The sequence below is a fragment of the Labeo rohita genome, chromosome 9 (genome assembly GCF_022985175.1).
Source record: "Labeo rohita strain BAU-BD-2019 chromosome 9, IGBB_LRoh.1.0, whole genome shotgun sequence".
NCBI lineage: Eukaryota > Metazoa > Chordata > Actinopteri > Cypriniformes > Cyprinidae > Labeo > Labeo rohita.
In genome coordinates, this window is record NC_066877.1 from 9,230,026 (window position 1) to 9,253,701 (window position 23,676).

A 23,676-nucleotide genomic window follows, 5' to 3' on the forward strand; every position below is an offset into this window, starting at 1 on the left:
GTCGAGAAAAATTCAAATGGAATCCAGAAAAAATAAAAATGATAAAAAATGGAATTTGGAAATATATAAAACGGAATTTGGGAAAAAATAAAATGGATTTCATAAGGCCCTAGTCTATAGTCTATACGTCTTCACGTATAATGTAATTACGTTGGAAAGGTCACGCATTGTTTGTCCTTCTTCTGTGTACTCTGGGTCAAAAAGGTAGTCTAGGTCCACATTGTAGTTTTACCTTTTTTTGTAAAGGGTGCTTGACTTTCTTTGCACGTTCGCTTTGTAAACATCCTGAGTTATTCAGTTTTACATGCTATAGTTTTAAAGTAGTAATTCACCAACATTGGTTAAGCCGTGAGTTACAAAGAGTTGCAACACTGTTGCACCAACAAGTGATTGATTCTAAAATAGATGGATGTCTAATCATGGATTTTGGGAGAAAGCTTGACTGTCAGGGAAAGTCAGAGGTTAATAGTCCATTTAGGCTGTAATCAGTATTCCCAAACCAGTGAAGCAATCCATGCTGTTTCCTGAATGCTGTTTGCAATTGGTGTCTACAGAGAGCCCAAGTGCCGGTCTGTAATTGAAATAATCAGCTGTTCGCTAATTAAAATCCGCAGGACAAAGCACACAAGAAACATCAGGAAAAACATTCACCTGCAGCTTGTATTTGTTAGCCATGTACTGAGATATATCTTTTAGTCTATGTGCATTTTGTGCACAATATATGATTTTTCTGTACCCAGATGATCAGTTCAGAGCATACTATGCTGCGTACTTGATCCCACAATGCAATCAGCACGATTTAACCTTCCTTTTTCAGTGTAATGAATGAACTATTTCTTTTCTCAACCCACCTATTCTGACTCATTATCTGATCAGACCTCCAAAAGAAAAAATGTCTATTGTTCACTTACTATTTTTAAAGAACAGTAGGCAGTGCACAATGTAGATTGTGTGCCATTCAATCTTAGCGTCACTGAATGCCCAGCTTTCCTCTATACAGCAGAGTCCTCAGAGAAATTCATGGCTTTAGCTCATTCCTGCAAACTGATGACCTTCAGTGACTCAGTGTGCTCATCTCCTGGTTTATTCTGGCCTACTGTATAGTGTAAACTGTTGTATATGTTCTGGTGTATTCATTCGAGGTCCCAGTACTCACAATCTGTGAGCAAAACACAACAGAAACCCATAATTTTCACGCCAAAGTCATGACATCAATCTGCAGGGAGTCTGGGAGCTTTGCAGATGTTAGTAACCATAAAAGTGTCAGAGGATGAGATTGCATCAGGACAGGCTGTGTATGAGAGGAAGAGCCCACACAAGTTTACAACTCAACAGCCTCAAGTGTTAGGTGAAGTCATTATCAACAGCAACAATTTTATAAACATTCAGAAAACACTGAAGTTATAAGGAACGTACTGAAAACAGGACTAACTGGAACTGTAAACTTGTTTATTCAATTAAGTGAAATAAGTGCAATGTAAGAATAAAAATGTCACCGAACCTGACCAAATTACCCCAAATAATTAAACTTTGGGAGCAAAAAAATCCCTATAGTGATTTCCTCAATTTTAGTTACTATAACAAGTGGCATACATCACTATTTCATTATATTCTATTCTATTCTATTCTATTTTTTTTTTTTTTTAGTATTCTTCAAATTCTATTACAGTATTTTTTTTGTTTGTTTGAAGTATCTTTAATTTAAATTTTTCAGTTTCATTTAATTTTATTTCAGTTTTAGTAATTTTAGTACTTCAGCTTTAATTTCTTTTTCAAATGTATTCATTCATTCATTCATTTAGCTTGTTTCATGTAACATATTTCATTTTATTTCATGAGTTTTGGGTTGAGTTTCTTTTTAGTTAACTGAATGCTTTTTAGTTAACGGAAAACTTCAATCAATGGCATGCTGCATGTTATTATATGGATAAAAAAACCCATTATGCAGGCTAAATACCCCTGTAAGTCAATTTCAGGGAGGAAATATTGCCCTTTAAAAACAGTTATTTTTAGACACTACTTTGCTGGTCTTTTTCTGAACACAAATAAATGAAAATTTTAAAAAGCACAAGTAATGCAGTGTGGACACAAATTTATAATAAATGGGCTCTTAAATTATTGGGTAGCAATGTTTGTGGGTTATTTGCTTCTACATTAGAGCCAAAAACAAAGGTAATGCCATAATTTGGATTTGGATCACTGTCTGATGTGCTGAGGACAACCAAACAACCAATTTGTCAATTAAGACAATTTCAGCTACTCAGGCACATCGTATACCACAGCACAATATCTTGTTCTTTCTTTTTTTCTGTGAACAGTGTGAAAGATCAGTTCTGCATTGGTGACTGCTGATTCTTCGAATCTGTATGAAGCCATACAGCATCCATAAGATTCATGATAACCCACTATGAAGAGAAGTTTAAAGCAGTAAATTATCTAATGATTGGATTTAATCATTAGTGTCAGTCATCATCAAGACCTGTCAAGGAAGTTTATTAATCACTTGTTGGTCACAAATGCTGCTATATTAAGCCAAAGCATGACGTTCTGCTAACCTCTGTGTCCTCTCAAATTACCCTGATGCAGCTTCATCACTGGACTCATCTAAATGTTAAGAGCTCATGACTGAAAACCTCATCCTGAGCGAACTCACCAGGCATCTCACCTGAGATCAGAGGTTGCATCGTTTCAGAGCAAATGACTTCTACTGCCTGTCTCGTCATGTTAGCACAGCATGCGTTTGATCATATACAGCAGTGCTTACTAACTGGTGGGTCACAGGTTTGTTCTGATGGGGTCAGTAGAGAAAAATACGCTAAATCAAATGATATAATTCAAATTACCATGTAATTATGCATAGGTAGTATAGCAAAACTATTAAAGCTTACTTCTTCTGTGAAATGTTCAATAAATATATAAACGTAATTGTGACTTTTTATCTCATAGTTGTGATTTTTTTCCTTAACAGTTTGTTTATATCTCACAGTTCATTTGTTTCTTTTTTTTTGGGGGGGGGATATAAACGGATAAAAATAAGAATAATTATCAGAATTGCAAGACATACAGTAAACTCACAATTCTGAGAAGAAAATATGGAAGCTTGTTTCCGCCACTGAATAATTTTTTTTTACAAAAAAAAAGATAATTGTGACTTCCTATCACATAATTCTGACTTTTTTCTCAGAATTGGGAAATATTAATCCGCAACTGCATGTTATGAAGTCAAAACTGTGAGATATAAACTTGCAATTCTAAGAAATAAGGTCAGAATTGTGAGATAGGAACTCAACTGCAAGATATAACGTCATAATTGCGACATAGACTCACAATTCTGAGAAAAAAAAAACAATTTTGAGTTTATATCTTGTAATTCTGAGAAAAAAGTCAGAATTGCAAGTTTAGATCACAATTCTGAGAAAAAAAATGAATTGTGAATTTGTATCACAGTTAACTTTTTTATTTTTTATTCAGTGGCAGAAACAGACTTCCATAAAAAAATAAGGTAAACTTGTGAGATATAAACTGATATATAAAAAAAAAAAAAAAAAAAAAAAAAAAAAATCAGAACTGGGATGTTAAATTGTCATGTCTGAAAAGTCAGAAATTTGAGTAAAAAAAAAAGAGAAAAAAGGGGGAAAAAAGGAAAAAATGAATTGTCTTCTAAGAATCTTAATTGTAAGATGTTAGCTCAAAATTGTGAGATATGAACACACAATTCTGATAAGAAAAGTTAAAATTGACATAAACTTGCAGTTTAGGGGGGAAAAATCTGAATTGCGGGATATAAACTTGAAATTGCAAGAAAAAAAAGAAAGAATTGTGAGATTATAACATCAGAATTCGGAGAAGTCCGAATCATGGGACAAAAAAAAAAGTTAGAATTGTAAGACAAAAAGTTGCAATTACCATATGTATTTTATTTGAATCTTTATTTGTATTCATTTTTGTTCAGTTGCAGAAATATACTTCCATACAAAATAAATACTACAGTGCTACAGTGAAGAGATTTATTAAGATTCACAGAAAATCACTGAGATGACACTGATTGCCTGAAGCATCTGCACGCCATACTGGAGTCATCATAATGAAGAATGAATCAATGTGCACTGTATGCTAAAAATCCAGAATCTGTGGATTTGAAGAGCGCTGCTGGAGTGCAGTGTGATGGCGATAATGACAGACGTGTGTTTAATGATCAGGGTTTATACTGAACACAAGAACAGAGAGCCCAACAGCCTCTGCTGATGGAGGAAATGGACAGCAAATACGTTATTGTCGAGCAGTCTCTGATTAGGCTCCTCGGTGGCAATGCACTAAATTTAGCCTGCGCCCGGAGGTATGCTGAATGCTTTCATCAAAGCACCCAGAGAGAATGAGGAGAAAGCACTCGTTTTTGCTGTAAAATATGAACATGTGTAGTAGTAGTGTGTATTAAACAGCTGTTTCCACCTCAGCTGTCTTTTTACTGGTGTAATGAAGAAGTCAGGTTGACTGAGTGAATATTCATAATAAATAAAACCACTTCCTTTAGATGTTAAAACAATTGCATTTTCCCAATTTATGTAATATAACAAACAGTGTTGTAGAGTAACCAGTTACATGTAATAGCATTATGTGATTTAATTACAAAATAAATGTAACTGTAATCCATTACTTACTGAGAAAAGTGTGTACTTAAAAATATTTTAATGATTAAAAAGAGGGTTACATCTGAATATTTTTACACAAATACAGAAACAGATTTAATGGATTTCTTTAATGGATTTAATTGAGTTCTTTTGATGGAGTTTAGGACACAGAAGAAAACACAAGCTTATTCCATACCTATTTTCTATTAAAGTTTATGCATATGCTTTATTTTTTTAAGATAAACTGTTTTTTCCAAGGCATTGTTAGAAGCCAGCGTTTCCTGTCATAGCTATGCAAAGATTTGATTTCAAAAACAGTATCATAGCTATTAAATAAACTATATCTTATATTTTTAAATCTGTATTTAAAAATCTCAAAGTAAAATGAGGAGCTAAAGTCTGGTTTTGTGGTAGATGAGATTTAAAATTAAATTACTGATTATAATTAATTATAATCTTAATTCAAGTGATGAAGGATTTTGAAAGTCTGAACGTAATCAGTGTTAAGTACTACTGTAAGGTTAACCCTGCTTGCTGTAAATGTTTCAAAATGATTAACAGTTGAAAACATTTGTTAAAAATTGGAAAAGTAATCAAAAGGTAATCAAATGTAATTACATTAATAAAGTAATTGAAATAGTTACACTAGTTACACTACTTGTAATCTGTAATTACAATCTGTAATTTCCAAAGTCACTTTCCCAAAGCATTTTATGAACAATTACTTGATTTATTATTATTTTTTTATTTTATTTTATTTTATTTATTTTTTTTATTTATTTTTTTTTTTTTTTTTTGCCTTTTAGACATTTTTTTCTAATTATGTTGTTTTGTTTTCTGCTGCATGTGTTGTTTTAGTTCTGTTACTTCTAGTGAAATTTGGCTAAAACGGCTCTAAAAATGATCTCATTTAACATTTAGATTCATATTTTAAAAAATCCAGTCAGAACCATGAAGTCCACAATCCTGTTAAAGCGCACAAACAGCGTGAAGCCTTTGGGAAACTGTGGTTATGACTTGATATGTTGCAAGTGGCAGTTGGAGCCTGTCATGTAATGTCCATCACTAATCTAATGAAGGAGTTTCTAAGGAAAAATTAGATTAGTGGAAAAAGCTAACTTTATTGCTAATATTGATTCTCCTCTCTATTGGAATATTTTATGCTTTAATATTTTACTGTTTCGTGTTTTGAAGTTAACATTTAATGTGGATATGTAGAATTTGTCACAATTTTTGCACAAGATAAATAATCTCTTCACGTTGTACAACAGTCCCTTGCGTCATAATGCCCAGAGGGGTGATGCAGTGAGCTCTGCTCTGAATTATTTACTTGCTTTGGCAGTGATTCTAATAGCAGTGGAAAGGCTGCAAACTCTTTTTCTTGAATAGTCACCTCCGGCTTCATTTATAATTTTTTATTTTATTTTATTTTGTTTTTTGTTTTTACGAAAAATGAAATAAATTACTTATATATATATATATATATATATATATATATATATATAATTTTTTTTTTTTTTTTTTTTTTTTTTTTTTTTTTGTCTTAGCAGTGTGAATATGCATTACTTCTTGGACAGCCTAATGAAATAACTGCATGCCTTTATAAGGGTTAGTAAAAGTGTTTTGCTCTATATTTTCCAGTTTTAATAGTGGGAAATTACAGCATCAAAAATTGCTCCTGAACAGAATGTTGCACAAAATTAAGTAACGTTATTTATGTATTTATTTATTTATTTATTTTACAATCAATGCTAGAAATTGTCCTTTACCATATTTTATAAAGCTATAAAATGCAAGTTTTATTTTACTTTTCCTTTGTCTCATTTAATATCATTTTAAATCTACAACTTTTATCATTTAAACCAACATTTATTTAAAATCAGGTTCTGTGTTTCCCAACTGTTCATGAATATGAGCACTGATGTGTTTACAACTGAATTATGATTTATATAAAACAGGGCATATTCAGAGCTAAATATTATCTGTCCCAAATATGGCATGTTATATGGAGCATGACCGAGATTTTAATTAAAAAAAAAAAAAAAAACTCTTGTCATGTTCTTATCTAAAGCCGCCATTTAAAATTGTTTAAATGCAATCAATGTTTTTTTTTTTGTATATATGTTTGAATATGATTTGACTACAGTTGACACTAATACATTTACAATTCTTCTTAGACCCTTCATTCAAATGTTGGTCACAGGTGTCTGATTAAATCAGGTTTCCTCATACTTCATTATCCTTTTGTTGTAGCATCTCTCGTGGGCTGACTGCAAATAAGGCATCAGAAACTAATAAACCATATAGGATTATATTCACATCTCAGTTACCCCTGCAGTGACAAATAAAGCTGTAGCGATGCTGGCAGAAATTAATTTACAATTTTTCAAGATGTAACAAACATTGTTCGTCCCCTTACTCCTCATGGTACAGTGATTATACTACATGACAATACTTTGGAAATTTAGGACATTCCAAAGATGCTGAAGATTTACCATCTCGTATACTCAAAGGTAAGGATTGCAAGGTTACAGGGCAAAAATATTGCATTACTATGATATGCCATTTATGCCTAGTATGCTAAATATTCAGTGACTTCTGTGGGGGTGGAAATTTGTCTCACTAACCTGATTTTCTGGAAGCAACCTCTTTAGGTTTGTCTTGCACAACCGAATTGTATTTGGCGCTCCCACAACGAAATGTCGAATATCTACTAGACTTCTTGAAGTCAACTTTTTTGATATACTTGTGATACATGAATATATCCGAAAGTGATTTTTGATTAACCGTACAGAAATTGTAGAGTACTGTTACCATGGTTACCTCCTCAGGCGAACGCGTTCTATTTAGATCGTTCTAACTAAAACTTGCAATCTAACTTTTGTGCTTACTGAAATGTTCTATATAGCCTACTTTTAACACCCTCAACCTCTTTCTGATTTTACTTCAAACCATGGGAGTGTGCTTCAACCTCTACATAATGTCAAAACATGGTCATGATAGGCTTTGGTACCTCATAGAGAAGGCGAACGACTGTCTTGAACGAGCCTGAAACAGCGTTCTGGTGCTGAATGTGTGTCAGGGGGTCCTCACCTTTGGGTCGCGCCGGTTCCGTCTTGGGCAGCAGAAGCGCGTCTCCGCAGGTGCCGTTGGGAATCTCCAGACTCCCGTTTAAGGTCCCGTTCAGAAGCGAGCTGTTCTGCAGCTGAAGGCATGCCCAAATCCCAGATGTATCATTTAGCGTTTGTAAATCCATTTCGGACCTAACCACAACTATTTTATTTTAGTAGTTCCTCGCAGTCATCCGTCAACAATAAGTGTCTGATGAGAGCGCAAACAGTGAGTGACTTAGAGAGCAGAAATGTATAGGGGATAAATTAAGAATCAATAAAAAGGTAAGTAGGGAGAAATAAGATTAGCTCATGCTGAAATACAACGTTTGAGTCGTTGTTGCTCAGCAGTGTGTTGAAGGCACAGTTGCTTTGTATGAGAATGTGATGAAGCGCGGAGCGCCACTGAGTCTCTTCTCACGCGTGGACTGAGCTGAGGGTATTGATGAGCTCTTAAACAGCAGGGGTGGGAGTTTGGGGGTGAGTCGGTGGGATTCAGGGATTTGAGCATCCTGGAGAGGAGGAGACATTGAAAGGAGTTTGTGGAGTACGTGCACATGGAGGTGTGGGGAAAGTTATGAATGATGTGGTAGGTGAAGTGAAGCATCAGCGCCCTCTTGTGAAAGGAGAACAGGTTGCCTAGATTTTTTTCCTCGTCCATTTTAAGAAGTACATTTAAACATTATAGCAGACTTTAGTGTTAGTGTTAATAAATTTACGCGGCTCCGTTCTAAAGTAATAAATATTCATAGCACAGACTAGTGAACATTTTTCATGGTAGGTTTAGTTTTACTCATATATTTCTATGGTATTAAAGTACTTGACTACAGAACAACTGAAGAATAGCCACCTTATTTCTATACCGTAAGTAAATTTTATGGGTCTGGCTTCTCGTTTTGCTGCTTGATGTTGCAATTTGGTGTGTCTTACAGTATTATTTTAATGTATTGTTTTAATTATGAACACACTGGTTTGTAGTGTTAACAGTTGTACCGTTTACTGCATGTTGATATTCTTCTTGTAATAGTGGCCAATGAACCAGAAGTCTCACCCATAGGCTTACTTCCGCGTTGACGAGCAGGCCGAAGGTAGATACAGATCATAACAAATAGGTAATGCAGTGACAAATTGTAAATATGAAAATATTAAAATTTTGGAAATATGTGAATATTTGAATCAGGGCAAATCCAGCGTTGTGGATGTGACATATAAATGCTTATAGAATGTATGTGTTACCAATATACTGAACCATGTGTTTATATTTTAATAACCCTGCTGAAAAAAAAAAAAAAACAGGCTGGTTTAAGCTGGAAGTAGCTGGTTTTAGCTGGTCTCCCAACCTGGCTAGGATGGTCAGGCTGGTCTTAGCTAAAACCAGCCTGACCAGCTAAGGAAGTGACCAAAACTACTCTAAAACCAGCCTAATGACCAGCTAAGACCAGCCTGGATGACCAGATAAAACCAGCCAACCAGCTTAGGCTGGTTTTAGCTGTTTTTTTTTCAGCAGGGAAACCCTTGTTGAGAGAGTCTAAACATCAGAAAATATCAGTCTATCATGGATGTGCCAAAAAAGATTACATACTTTGTAGGATTTCTGTGAATTAAAATGCACAAACCAGGCACAATAACACCCAACAAATAGAGAAGCAATGGCTCTTCACAGAACATATAATTGTTACTTTATTTTAATTTTGATGTGTCTATTTATGAGGAATATGTACTGTTATGGATGTGACAAGCCTGAAAATACCACTTACCAGATTTTGGAAAATCATTCAAAAAAGAAAGGTTTAAAAACTTTAAGAGACCTCACATGGGTATTTGAACCACCAAATGTTGACATCTGTGCTGTACTGTGACATCAGTATAGTAAAAACCTTAGGTAAAAACTTTATTTTTTCATGGTAAGGGTGACATTTAATTACCCATCATTTATACTTTTAAATATGAATTTGTAAAGATGCATGTAACTTTTAGTTTACATTTTAAAGTTATACAGATAGTTATTTAACACGAATATGAATGTCTAGATAAATATATTCCAGAGTCCAACTTTTAGAGTGAAGAGTTTACGATCATTTGATTCAGTATTGTGATAACACATTGTATAATAGTAAAATCATCATTTGCTTGTCTATAAAAATGGCTTCGTAGATTTGTTTGGTCAGGTATTTTCTCTGGCTATCTTGTATAGCTGATGAGCACAGGTTTCTTGTCTAAATGAAGTGAGTGAGTCTATGTGCACATTTGCAGTGGCAATCCAAACAAATTTGTGAGTATACACACTCATAGACTCACTAATAGTTTCCTAACTTTACTCTATCGCAGGATTTAGGATTTAGATTTAATGAGTTTGCTAATACTCAGATCATTTGAGTGGCCTCCTGAAATACCAATTACGTTAAGAGGGTTTACCAGAAGACTGACCTGTGAATCAGTGCCATGATCCCGGTTATTTGCACAAGCATCTGTTCTTTATTGGAACAGAGAGAGTAATAAACATTGTGGCACCTGCTTGTCTTTGTTATTGTAATTGTCATGAAGCAGTATAGCATGGCATTAAACCTTTATGGATGTTTTATAGATATCTGTATTTTTAGAATACAGAAACACACGCACACACGCACACAGTCTGGTTTATTATCCTTGTGGGGACTCTCCATAGGCGCAATGGTTTTTATACTCTCCACACTGTATTTTCTATCCCCTTACCCTAACCCTACCCCTAAACCTAACCCTTACAGTAAACTTTCTGCATTTTTACTTTCTCAAAAAATCTCATTCTGTATGATTTATAAGCTTTTGTACCCATGGGGACCACAGGCTGGTCCCCACAATGTCAAAAATTTCAGGTTTTACTATCCTTGTGGGGACATTTGGTCCCCACAATGTAGCAAAAACAAGTACACACACACACACACACACATAATATTACAATAGCGATACATGTATTCGTATCGAACCGTCACAGTACGGACATCTCAGTTCGGTACATGAGGCCTTACAACGATTACACGCAATTCACCCTCAATCCAGAAGGGGGAAGTAATGCAACGCTGTTTAATAGCCACCAGCAGAAGACTACTAAACAAAGCCTACTAGACAGTGACCATGTTCTGATTCTGAACGCGTCTCTCACTGACAAAGGAATACAATAATGTTACTTTAAAGGCTTGCGTATCTAACTGTTTGCAAAATGGAGCTTTGTGCTCTTGTATCCTACCTATCTCATTTGGCACAAATCCAAATATTCCATAATATTTCCATATTTGCGATGTATCCAAATGCTAAACCATTATGTAGGCTTTGTACTTCAGTCGTGTTCTAATGTTAAAACGATTAGGCGGGCGCGTTTGGTTCACTGTATTTTATTTTGATAAAGTACCAACTGCGCTGTCAATTTAGCAGTGCTAGAAGCCTGGAACTAATATGTTTTGTGTGTGTATGTGTGTCGATGCCTTTCCTTATACCAGCAAAATCAACTTAAAACACTGTCATTACTTATTAATACGTAATAAGTTACTTATTAATAAGTAACACTGTCACTGTCTTATTAATAATGCATTACTGTAAACGGTCTTTTGTAAATTAAAGACAACACATAGGATGCCATTTGAGTTTCCTTTCTGTCACAAAAATGAACTGAAACTCAGCATATATGTGACCCTGGACCACAAAACCAGTCTTATGTTGCACAGGTCAAATTTATCGATTTTTCTTTTATGCCAGAAATCATTAGGATATCAAGTAAAGATCATGTTCCATGAAGATGTTTTGTAAATTTCATACCGCAAATATATCATAACTTAATTTTTGATTAGTAATATGCATTGCTATAAGCCAAAGATTACCCTATCATAACAAAGCTTTATTCAGCTTTCAGATGGTGTATAAATCTCAATTTCAAGAAATTTACACTTACGACTGGTTTTGTGGTCCAGTGTCACATGTAGGCTACATTACATGTCGCACTGTTTTTCTTCCCTTGTTTATCTGTGTTAACTACATCAAATATATTTCAAGTATGTATTCCCTGTATGTATATATGTACTGCAGGTTATATATAATAATTATATTATAACATTATAATTTGATATAATATTTAGTATTTTCACATCTAGGTGGGGGAAAAATGTAATTTGTACTGTCTGTTCAAAATAAATCAAAAGAATAGTATAGTAGAGCATAGTAGATTTTTTTTTTCCCTACCGAAATTGTATCGAACTGTGAGCCCTGTGTTTTTTTTTTTACTTACCTAAAACTTTTGAATAGTATAATGGTTTACACAAAATATTAAGCAACAAAAGCTGTCAACATTGTTACTAATAATAAATGTTTCATGAGCACCAAAACAGTACATAAAAATGTTTTCCAAAGGATCATGTGACACTGTAATGATGCTGAAAATTCTGCATTACATTTACAAGAATAAATTAATTTGAAATTACATTTGAGAATACATTAAAATAGAAAACTGTTATTTTAAGTTGTAATAATATTTTACAATATTACTGTCATTTTATTTTGTATTTTGATTGAATAAATGCAGCCTTGATTTTAAAAACATCAATAAATCTGGTAACGCTTTACACTAAGGTGGTATTTGTTAACATTAGTTAATGTATGAACGGACATGAATGAACAACGAACAGTACATTTATTACACTATTTCCTAATCTTTGTTAATATTGATTATTAAAAATAAAGTGGTTCATTGTTTGTTCATGTTAGTGCATTAACCAATGTTAACAAACACAACTTGTGATTTTAATAATGCATTAGTAAATCCTACAATTAACATTAACTAAGATTAAGAATTGCTGTAGAAGTATTGTTCATTCTTAGTTCATGTTAACTAATGTAGTTAGCTAATGTTAACTAATGAACCTTATTGTGAAGTGTCACCAAAAGTCTTAATTATTAAAAAAAAAATAAAATAAAAATTGAGGTGGTTTTAATGCTTCAGCATGTTGTGAATAGTAAATACAGTGAATAAGAAACATCCTTGCTGTCTTCACATTTACAAATGATGATGTCTTTTTTAAAAAATATCTCTTTTTGTTTTAAATTTCTTTAGGTTAGAATATAGTCCCTCAAAGCAACAGAGAATAAACCTCCAGCCACGGGACATGGTTAAATAACTCACCTTTTAGATCAACCTTTGGCCTGTCAAAGTCCTTCACACACGCTTATACAGTGCTAGATAATACCTGAGCAGAAGCAGGCAGCTACCTCCTTTAGACTGGGACACTGAGGAGACTGCAGCTGGTGAGTGACACACACTTATCTTAACAAACATAGATGTATGTGTAGAAATGTCATGTGCTTTCGAAAGAAATATGTGCTTTCATGTGTACCTTACTATTTAAATATATATATATATATATTCAGAGTGATATCATTTGAATAGATTTTCTTTTCTTTTATCACAATAGAATAGAATAAAATAGAAATGTTGTTCCAAGCCACCTGAATTTAACCAATGACTTCCTGGGAATCGTGTTGAGAAATTTTAATGCAGGTTGATGGCTTAAGTGAAGCTCTTGCTTTCAAATTATTTGTACGAGAAACTTTATGCAAGTCGCAAGTTGCATTAATTATTAAACAGCAGCAAGAATGTAGTTTTAGGCATAATGTGATGATGTGAAAACATTAGCAGCTCATAGTGCAGTTCACGAAGCACTCAAGTGTGAGAAGTGTACTTCAGCTCTCAGCTGATGTGTGAGGTGTTGTGTAATTGATATGGCATCTGTTGTGCTTGAACCTAAAGCTAGATGCTTGCAAATTTTCCTCTGGTAAAACATTTATCAAAACGAGCCACGGCTATAGGCAATCTTTCTGAAGCATTAAAACCCTTGATGACACCGCCTCCCATTTATGCCTGCTGTTTTGTAAAGATTTCATGATTGGCATTCGTAATTACTGAGATAAGGTACAAGGTACGCTTTAGGGAAAACAATTGTGGAGTCACTCAGAATTGTGCTCACTCTTATTTAGTTAGTTAGTTAGTTGCTACATATAATTAAAGAGACAAAGTACAACCGTTTAAAAGCAAAATGTACAGTACTTTGACATAAACACATTCAGGAGCCTTGTTAACATTTAACAATTGTCGAATCGGAGCGCTCACTGTCATTTTAAAATTTTATTTATTGATTGATTGATTTAGTTTTTATTTAAATTCAGAATGAAATCAGAATGCTTTATTTGTGAATACACATTCCAGGTCTTATTTAGCATAATTAATATGGGGATATTAAAAAATAAAAAAATAAAACTAATTACAGTTTTTTAAAATTCAAATTTAATTGAGAATATATACTTCCTCTGTTTCGCTGTTATCTATTTTGCACAGTAAATTGTTTTACAAATGTCTTTTTACATCAACTTTAAAGCTTCAGTGATTTAGTTCAGATGCACCTTAACACAGGGCGTGATTATATGGCCTTTGATAATTCTAAATTACCCTAGTTATCACCTGCATTTCAAAAACATAAGATTACATAATCGTGTTCCCCTCTGTGTCTATTCTGCACTGAACTGCTGCCATTTCTTATTAACATTTGTGATTTAATTCCATATTTCGTCATTATAACACTGCTACATGTTGTGAGGAATAAAATCGGTTTTCACCCACTTCACAGGTACATTGCTGGATTGTAATTACCAATGTTATCACCAAATGACTGGTATATAATGAATTATGTCTATCTATGACAGTGTTTCTCAACCCTGGTCCTGGGCGCCCCCCAACACTGCGCATTTTGTGCATCGCTCCTCTCCTAATCAAACGCACCTGATTCGACTCATGAGCTTATTGGAAGAAACTCCAGGACCTGAAATGGGTGTGTCAGATAAGGGAGACATACAAAATGTACAGTGTTGGGGGGAACCCAGAACTAGGGTTGAGAAACACTGATATATGATAAGATAACAACAGATGTACCAAGAAGAGCATGTTATCATGTTAGATGACCTCAGCGTGAAAAGCAACACTGATCGATAGGTGTTTCCTAACAGGAAAAATGGCTGGTCCAAAACCACGTGTCATTACTCTGTCTAAGCGAGATGGACAGGGCTACGGCTTCTTCCTCCGCGTGGAGCACGGCGAGGAGGGTCACCTGATCCGAGACCTGGAGATGAGAGGCGTGGCTGAAATGGCCGGTCTCAAGGACGGAGACCGTATAATCAGAGTCAATGGAACTTTTGTGGACAATAAGGAGCACAATCAGGTTTGATGCAATTGGCTACTAAAAAAAGGTAAACAGTGTTTTATTTTAATAGTTTAGTGATAAACCTTACACATGTTTTTCCCACGGATCAGGTTGCAGATTTGGTGAAAAAGAGTGGCATGACCGTCACATTGCACATCCTTGGAGAAGAGGCGTATAAGTCGGCCAAAGCCAAAGGTGTGAATCTTGCTGACCCTCAGTTAGGTCAAAGCCATCCCACCATGAATGGAGTCTCTGCACCAGCCACTAAAGCCAAACTTTGCTATCTGCAAAAATCCAGCAGTGGGTTTGGTTTCTCCTTAAAGTCCACCAAAGGTAAGCAAGTAAACTCACAGAGTTTGAGACAGGATTATCTCAAAATATAAACTCAAATAATTACCAAGTTCTGTCATGAAACTCTAGATGGTGCAGGTTGATGGGTCATTAATGCAAACTGATGATAATCACAGCGTTAAACAGCTTGGCACAAGCTGATTGATTTATGTTGCATACACAGCCAATGAGCTTGCTGCATTACATTTGAATGACTGTTTAGCATTCACTACAGCATTCACATTTACAGCACGCTTTCAGAGTTGAAACCCTCCACCTCCCCAACTCCACCTGTATAGATGTGCTACAGCAATGTTTCCCAGCCACTGTGCCACTATGGCATGTTGTCAGGTGTGCCGTGGAAAATTATGAGAAACCTCCTATCTCTTCATTATTACTATTTTAATTTAGTGCTATTTGGTCATTGTTATGTTAGTTTGTGGGTTTTACAAATATTTAACCAATATAAAGCTTTCAAAAGAGCTTGTGACTAAACCTCGTAATGCCATTGTATCCTCAAATTGTCAGTCGAACCTCATAACACGCCTCCATTCAGAATAAAGTACCACGACGCACTTTTTGAAGAAAGGCGTCTACTTCTTTGCAATGTAAGGGTAAATAAAGAACTGATGTTTGAAAAAATACAGCGTTTTCTTTACTCAAGAAACACACTTTCTATAAAAGCTAATGTTTTTGTGTGTTGGAAGAGCACAGAAGAGTCTTAGCATTTGCCCACAACAAGGAAAACCTGAGCGGGCATATAGCTACAATAAACTTTATACTGTAACATATAAACTCAAATTAAATGTAATACAATTAATTCAATGCTGCAGATGCAGTCATTAGGACAAAACACAGTTCTCCATAAATCACTCTTTGAAAACCTTGTTAACTCCATTTGAGCATGGTTTTCAGAGCATGATTTTAACATTGTTTACTTATTGGGAAAAAAAAAACTTTACCCTTTCTACCTATACTTGCTTTGCAGCAGCAATAATCTACAACAACAGCAGTAACCAGCAGCAGCAATTCAGCAGCATAGCAGACCTATTCCGCCAAGACCAAATAGTAACATTGCCATATCCACTGCCGTGCTAAAAGAGTTGTCATGACAAAAATGGTGAAATTGTGTTAAAGTTGTCCCTCAATCTGAATATGTTTTAAAGATTTGCCTCTGATCTGCCAAACATTGTTAAATCCAGTCGTTAACTCATTTTCATAAGTTATCATGGCCAGCTTGTCAGATTAGAGCTTGCCAACTCATTTTTTTTTTTTTTTATTGCTGCCAACAGTCAGCGAATGGTCATCTGAGGCTGAGAAAGTTCAACTTTAATTTTCTTAGGCCTGTTTTGGATAAATCAACCAATACGATGATCATTGTTAGAATTATTTCAGATGACATGTGAGATGAGGTGCTAACTGGAGTCATTTTTATCTAACCCTGTTTTCTCTTAGATTCTCGTGGCATATTCATGACAGAAGTGCTGTCTGGAGGAGTAGCTGATAAGGCTGGTGTGAAGACGGGTGATCGTATAGTGGAGATAAACAGTGAGAATGTTGAGAGTCTCTCACATGATCAGACTGTGCAAAAGGTAAATTAAAATTCTGCTTTTATTCTACCTGCAATAACTCCTGTTTAACATTACCTCTTTATCACCAATTTTAGCATGCTAGAACAGCTTTAACGAGATCCAACCAAAAATGAAAATTCTGTCATCATTTACCCATGTCATTACAAACCCATATGACTTTCTTTCTTTTGCAGAACACACACATTCTTTAAAATATCTTCTTTTGTTTGCAAACTGAATAGATGCTGCTGAAGACCTTGACTGTACTACATTAGCCACAGTATCAGTGTTTGAGGAAAACATTATAATAATGTAGTCCTATTATTATTGTAGATAAAAGCAGCCGGAGACAAAGTGATGTTTCTGTTGGTGGATGAGGACACTGACAAATTCTTCAGGAGCAAAGGCATTCGACCAAGTGTGGCTCATGCCACGGTCAAGCACCTCCAACATAAACCACGCATTGCAGACATGACCAAGAAACCAGATGGTTATGGCTTTATGCTGAGGGAAGATCCTAAACACCCAGGTAAGTGTCCATGGTGTGGAAGTCAACATGAAATACAAATTTAGCCTAACTGCAGTCTAAATTACTTCTGCTTCAGTTGTTCAAAACCTTGCTCCATTCTGAGTATTATATTTTTGTTGGATTATTCTTGGTGGCTTATATTTTGGTTCCTTCTGAGGGAAATGTTATAGCAGTGCATCTGTATCTGACCAGCCAATAAATGTAAAAGTGTTGCTGATAATAATCTTAAATTTATTCATTCTTTTGTAAGTTTTAAGAATTTCAGACTTTATTTATTTTTTTAATCCAAAGTGTTTTACAGTATACTAATTGCATAGACATCTCTATGGAGTAACCTGAGGTTAAGCGCACTGCTCACAGATATGAACTCGGGGGAAATACAGCATGACTGTAATATCCTGGGTCTTGCAAATTTGCTGTTAGCAGCCCATATTCTCTTTGCATTACCATTGCATACCATTGTTACCCGTATTAGTTCTACTGTTTACATTTCTTTCCAGCATGGTGGTGCTAAGTGAACTTACTAAAGTTTATTGCAGTGTTAGGGCAACGTGTTCATGCTGGGTAATTGACATTGTTTAACTGTGATTCAGAGGAATTTTGATGACAATGTAAAATGATATGCAAAGGTTATGTACTGAAATGCCTCTAACATGCTATAAAAAACAGATTAGCATTTAATGTGATTTAATATCACAAGATGTTCTTACAGTAAATATTGTAGGGTGCAAAAGAAGGGAATTTTAACAATATAATTAAAAATTGGCTTTTACATTAAAAAAAAAATAATAAATTAAATAAAATGATTACTAATATATTAATAATTAAGTTGGTTAAATTAATATTCCTAATTACAATCAATAAATAAATCCCAATACTATTAACATACTGATGAAAAGATAAATTATACTGAAAAGACATCCTGGCCAGGATTTCAAAATTGCGTAAAATTTCACTGTTTTGGCTTTGTTTTTCTATTGCCGTGCTTATACAGTATATGTGAAGAGTTCAGATGCAGAACCCTCTAAAAGCCACTTTGGTCAAAAATTAATCATACAGAGTGAATGTTCTCGACACATACTATACATCCATCAAATACTTTTACTTCAAACTCGCTAAATTCCAGCCTCATTTTAATGAAAAATGGCAGATGGACTTTGAGACTTTAGCATCTGAACTCTTCATGTACACGTATTTCCATCGTTTTGGATGTTCTCTGTAGATCCCATCTTCTTGCATGCCAAGCTAGTTTGATTATGTAAATCAAGGACGTATGGTCACCCTAGATAAATTGAGAAAAAGGTTTGTTTTATGTTTTAATATTTGATTCATGTCATATTTTGTTTTCTGTCGAAGGTCATTACCTTGGAGAAATAGACAAAGGAAGCCCTGCAGAGCAAGCGGGACTGAAGAGTAAGGACAGACTAGCGGCTGTAAATGGACAGGAAGTAGATCACTGCAGGCATGAGCAGGTGGTGGAAAAAATATCTCAACAAGGAAACAAGTGCTCCCTCCTGGTGCTGGATCCAGAAACAGATAAAATGTACAAATTGGTGAGTCCTTTTCATTCACTAAGATTACTGCAGTAAACATTGATTTAAGACATTTACAATGATACTGAAAAGTATAGTTACTGTGCAGTTAAAGGAGAACTATTATGCCCCTTTTTACAATATGTAATTTAAGTCTCAGATGTCCCCAGGATGTGTCTGTGAAGTTTCAGCTCAAAATACCCCACAGAGCATTTATTATATCATTTTGAAAATGCCCATTTTGAGTGGAAGCAGAAACACGCTGTTTTTGTGCATGTCTCTTTAAATGCAAATGAGCTGCTGCTCCCAGCCCACTTTTCCAGAATAGAGCTGTGCCTTTACAGCTCGTTCCTCAGATACTTTGCCAAAAACGTCTTTTTGGTTTTGATTATCATGTCTATCGTGCTCATATCATGCACTTTAAAGCCATATTAGTTTAAACTGATATACGGTTTTCTGAGTGCACACATCCGAAACATACGCACAGAAAGCGAATGTCACACGGCATGTGAGTACTAAACTAAGTTCTCTTTCTTATTGGACTTAAACTGTCAAAGTTTATGTTAAAAACACACATGAGTTACAAAAACAGTCAGTCATGTCTGTGAAGGTAAGAAATCACATGTTTATATTAGATCTGTGTGGCAGTAGTCTGTTATACAGTAAATAAATCAATAAATCCACTGCTCTCTTGTCTATATATAGAATAGTGTTCTGTGCTCATCTGTGCGTTCAAAGACAGAAGAGTTAGCATGCTTTGCTTGAATTTTGTCGCTTGCAAAAAAACAGAATTGCAGCGCCGTGAGTGGCAACGTGCAGATTAGTGGGCGGTAGTATTACAATAAGATTCCCCTTCTTTTTTTAAACTGTTTAATGCTTTGTTGTATAGGGTGATGTTTCTCCACTTCTGTACTGGGAGGAAATGAGAGGAGCCCCACCAGGCTATCCTGAGCATGAAGCTGAAGCCATACCTGCTCTGGCGGTACCTGCCCCAGCAGATTTGGAGCACAAACCCAGACTGTGCCGGCTGGAGAAGACCGCTGCTGGATTTGGTTTCCATCTCAATGGCATCCAGGGAACTTATGGACAGTACATCAAAGAGGTGGGCTCTGAGTAATGATCTGTGCTGACATTTCTAGAAAGCTTTGGTAGATATCTCTATAGGTTTGGTTTTTGAATAGCTTCAAAGGAGTTCACTTAAAAAGTCTGTCATTATTTACTCATCCTCATGACATTCCAAACCTGTATGACTTTCTTTCTTCATCTGAAGAAAGTACTCTTGATAATGCAATAACATGTTCAGTATTAGGATTTTTCTGTAAAGATACTGTCATGATGTAATCATTATTGTACTAATTTTGACATCTAGGCAATTTAGAAAATATTGTTTTGTTAAATCTATAGTATTTTAAGATAAAACAACAACACCTGGTCATAATGTGATACTTTACATTTAAATTGTTACTGCAAATAAATATACTGAGGTCATTGTTTTGCAACAAGGTAGAGACAGTTCTGCTCATAACAGTAAATCAGTGAAAAAAGCAAAACTGAGATGCAGAAAGATATCATGGAAAATGAAGAGACTGTAAAGGAAAATGGATGTGAAGGTGCAGTTCAAGAGAGAGACATTTTTCTTATTTTGCACGGCCCCAGCCTAAAGTTTTATACATTTATTTAAATGTGATGGCCATACAAAAAAAAATAGGGTTGTCCATGGTTTCAGAATTTTTTGTGGGTGTATGGGATGGCCTGGATGAGTGTGAGATTTTCCCGGCCTGAGATTTTGTCCCAATCTGGCCCTGTTCTACATGGTGGTTGTTTAGCCTTCATACATTCAAATTTTATATATTATTATTAAAATTACTATAAGTTATAAGTTATTTTGTATTAATGTGTCAATATGACATGAGGTCCAGTTACCAGCGTAACACTACAGCCCATACTTCTTTACTTTAACTTAAGTAAAAACAAGTGTAGTCAATACTTCTATGTTTACCAGAGTATTTTTAAAAATGAGTATCTGTGCTTCTACTTGAGTGAAGAATGTGTGTACGTTTGCCATCTCTGTGCAATTCTGAGAAAAAAAGTCAGAATTGTGAGTTTATATGTCACAATTTTGAGAAAAAATCTGAATTGTGAGTTTATATTATGCAATTCTGAAAAAATTTGGGGGTGGATTAACCCGTTATTGTGTTGTTTTCTCTCAGGTGGTGAAAGGTGGAGCAGCAGACAAAGCCGGACTAAAGGATGATGACATTGTTGTGGAGGTGAATGGAGTGAACGTGGAAAAGATCATGCATGAGGAGGTTGTTGACCTCATCCGCAAGAGCGGGAACACGCTGTTCCTCCTAGTTGCTGACAGGACGGCCTATGAGTACCTAAAAGCACGAGGGATCCCCATCTCCCTTCAGCTGATTAATAACGAGCCCTCCACTGATGACCCCGCACCAGCTTATGCAGAGGAGGATGAGAAGAAAGATACAGAAAGTGACAACGAAAGACCAGCCACTCCACCTGCTCAAACTCGGTCAAGGGTCAGTATTCGGCATTTCAAAATGTTTTCAATGTTCACAATATACCTCATAATACTACGTTTTTCATTCTGTCATCACTTACTCACACTTATGTCATTCCAAGTAGAGTACTGAGTAGCAAATCAGAACAGGAGTAATGAAAATTCAGCTTTGCATCACAGTAATAAATTGCATTTTAAAGTATATTCTAATAGTAAAGAATTTTTTTAAATTGTAATAATATTCAACAGTTTTACAGTAATTTTGATCAAATAAATGCAGAGTTCTTTCAACAACATAAAAAAAAATCGTACCAACCCTAAAGTTTTGAATGGTAGTATATATTGTGATTTCCTAAAAGAGCTACTAACTTAATTTTTTTCACCCTAGTCTTCTTCTTCTTCATCCTCTTCATCATCATCATCATCTTCAGCATCAGCTGAGGACGACAGACTCTGAGCACACCACACTTCTGTACCAACAGATACCTCCAATACTGTGATTTAGTGACAGGTTGATGCACTTACCTGATCAACTCCTGTACAATCTATTAAGAGGCGAATATGCCCCTTTAAACAAGATCCTGTAAGACCACTGATTAAAGAATATTTTCAATGTGAATTTATATAGCTATTAGTCATGATATCAAATGCAACAGATTGTTTCTGTACTGCTTTCACTGGGATTTACAACAACAATGATCTGTCTTGTTTTTATTATGCTTGTGATACATGAAATATAAAAATAACAAGTACTTATGGTCTTTCAGGCAATGCATACTTGGTGTATAATTTATTCTACAGAATATTTGTCTTTTTCTCATGGATGCCAATTGAATAAAACCTCTTTATTTGGTGTGACGGTAAATCTAACTCTGTGAAAACTATTCTTATTATTTTAAAGGTGCATTCAGTAGTTCTACTGCAAGTGTTAGCACCAATGTAATGGTACCTATAACCAAAGTGGAAAAATACTATATGCTACTATACTGATCCACTGATAACGATAAAACCAGGTGATTTGCACTTTTAACATTTAATGACAGATTTACTTTGTACGTCTGCATCATGTATTATAATGAAAATGATGAAATGTTTTACACATAAACAAAAATAAATATCATTCAAAGCATTTACGTCATGAATTAAAAATTAATACTCACTTTCTATATTTGCAGCTCCAGCTTTAATCGAACGAAACAGCCAAGGACTCCCGTCACTAACAAATCCGTTAATTTATTGAACACTGAGCTCTGTTTTGCTATCTATCTATCGATCTATCTATCTATCTATTACAGTGGTTCTCAACTCGGTCCTCGGGGCCCACTGTTCTACACATTTTGTATGTTTCTGAATCTGACACACTCTGTTTAGTTCATGGATCTTTTTCCTAATGAGCTGATGATCTGAATCAGGTGAGTTAAATGAGGGAGACAGGCAGTGGGCCTCGAGGACGGGAGTTGAGAACCATTGATCTATTATATATATATATATATATATATATATATATATATATATATATATATATTAGAGATGCGCGGATGAGCTCAAACCTCACCCGAATCCGCAGCTTCAAATAAATTATCTACACGCCACCCACCCGCACCTATATTTTTCTCTGATTTAGATAACCGCACCCGATCGTCATTTACAATTATTATAATTCTTAGTTTTGCATGATGATATGATGAATGGATGGTTCATTTTTAACAGCAGATTGATTCAGCTGATCTGCACATCGTATAAGCTTAATCACTCGTGCCAAAGAATAACGTTAACTGACATCTGGACGTGACTCTCCGCGATCTCTGATGAAATCGGTTGGGTGTTTGAACGCCTACTGAATGCTTGGACAAAAGTTTACAGGGGTTCACCCAATTTAAGAAATTTCTGATAGTAAAAATCTAATTCTATTCATTTATAATGTATTGTTTTCATTTTAATGTACTGATTTACATTAGTAAATTAGTAATTATTATTATTTTAATACTCGGCGTGCCTGCCTTGACATACTCTCGCTATGAACAGACAACAAATCTGGTGCGCAATCATCAAACATATTCCATAAGAATGAATGGAAAACGCTCGCTTCGCTCGACTCGCTACGCTGTAGTGGAAACACACGGTTACCGTCCGTCCATTCGTTTTTTTATTTAATATTGAAAGAAGAAACATGAGAAAACGGCTCCTTTTTCGTTTTTTCATTCTTTCCAGAAAAACGAAAAACAAGAATTCAGCTTGATTTTT

General features: G+C 35.0%; 2 protein-coding genes across 3 annotated transcripts in view; one reads left to right on the top strand and one right to left on the bottom strand.

Moving 5' to 3' along the window:
• LOC127170709 (cholecystokinin receptor) overlaps positions 1 to 8,196 on the bottom strand; it is a 36,035-nt gene extending 27,839 nt beyond the window's left edge. The window contains exon 1 of one of the 2 annotated variants that reach the window (XM_051118894.1): positions 7,722 to 8,196. In XM_051118894.1, coding sequence (XP_050974851.1) covers positions 7,722 to 7,884 — 163 coding nt within the window. In that variant the 5' untranslated portion in view covers positions 7,885 to 8,196. Of the gene's footprint in view, positions 1 to 7,641 lie in introns of both variants that reach the window. The other variant, XM_051118895.1, reaches the window with a different exon arrangement.
• Positions 8,197 to 12,862: 4,666 nt separating this feature from the next.
• pdzk1 (PDZ domain containing 1) lies at positions 12,863 to 22,565 on the top strand. The gene is made up of 9 exons (XM_051118892.1): positions 12,863 to 13,006; positions 14,759 to 14,970; positions 15,063 to 15,285; positions 16,738 to 16,874; positions 17,187 to 17,382; positions 18,739 to 18,935; positions 19,804 to 20,016; positions 21,125 to 21,451; positions 21,821 to 22,565. The coding sequence occupies exons 2-9, from the start codon at positions 14,764 to 14,766 to the stop codon at positions 21,887 to 21,889; spliced, it is 1,569 nt and encodes a 522-aa protein (XP_050974849.1). The 5' UTR covers positions 12,863 to 13,006; positions 14,759 to 14,763; the 3' UTR covers positions 21,890 to 22,565.
• Positions 22,566 to 23,676: the final 1,111 nt, after the last annotated feature.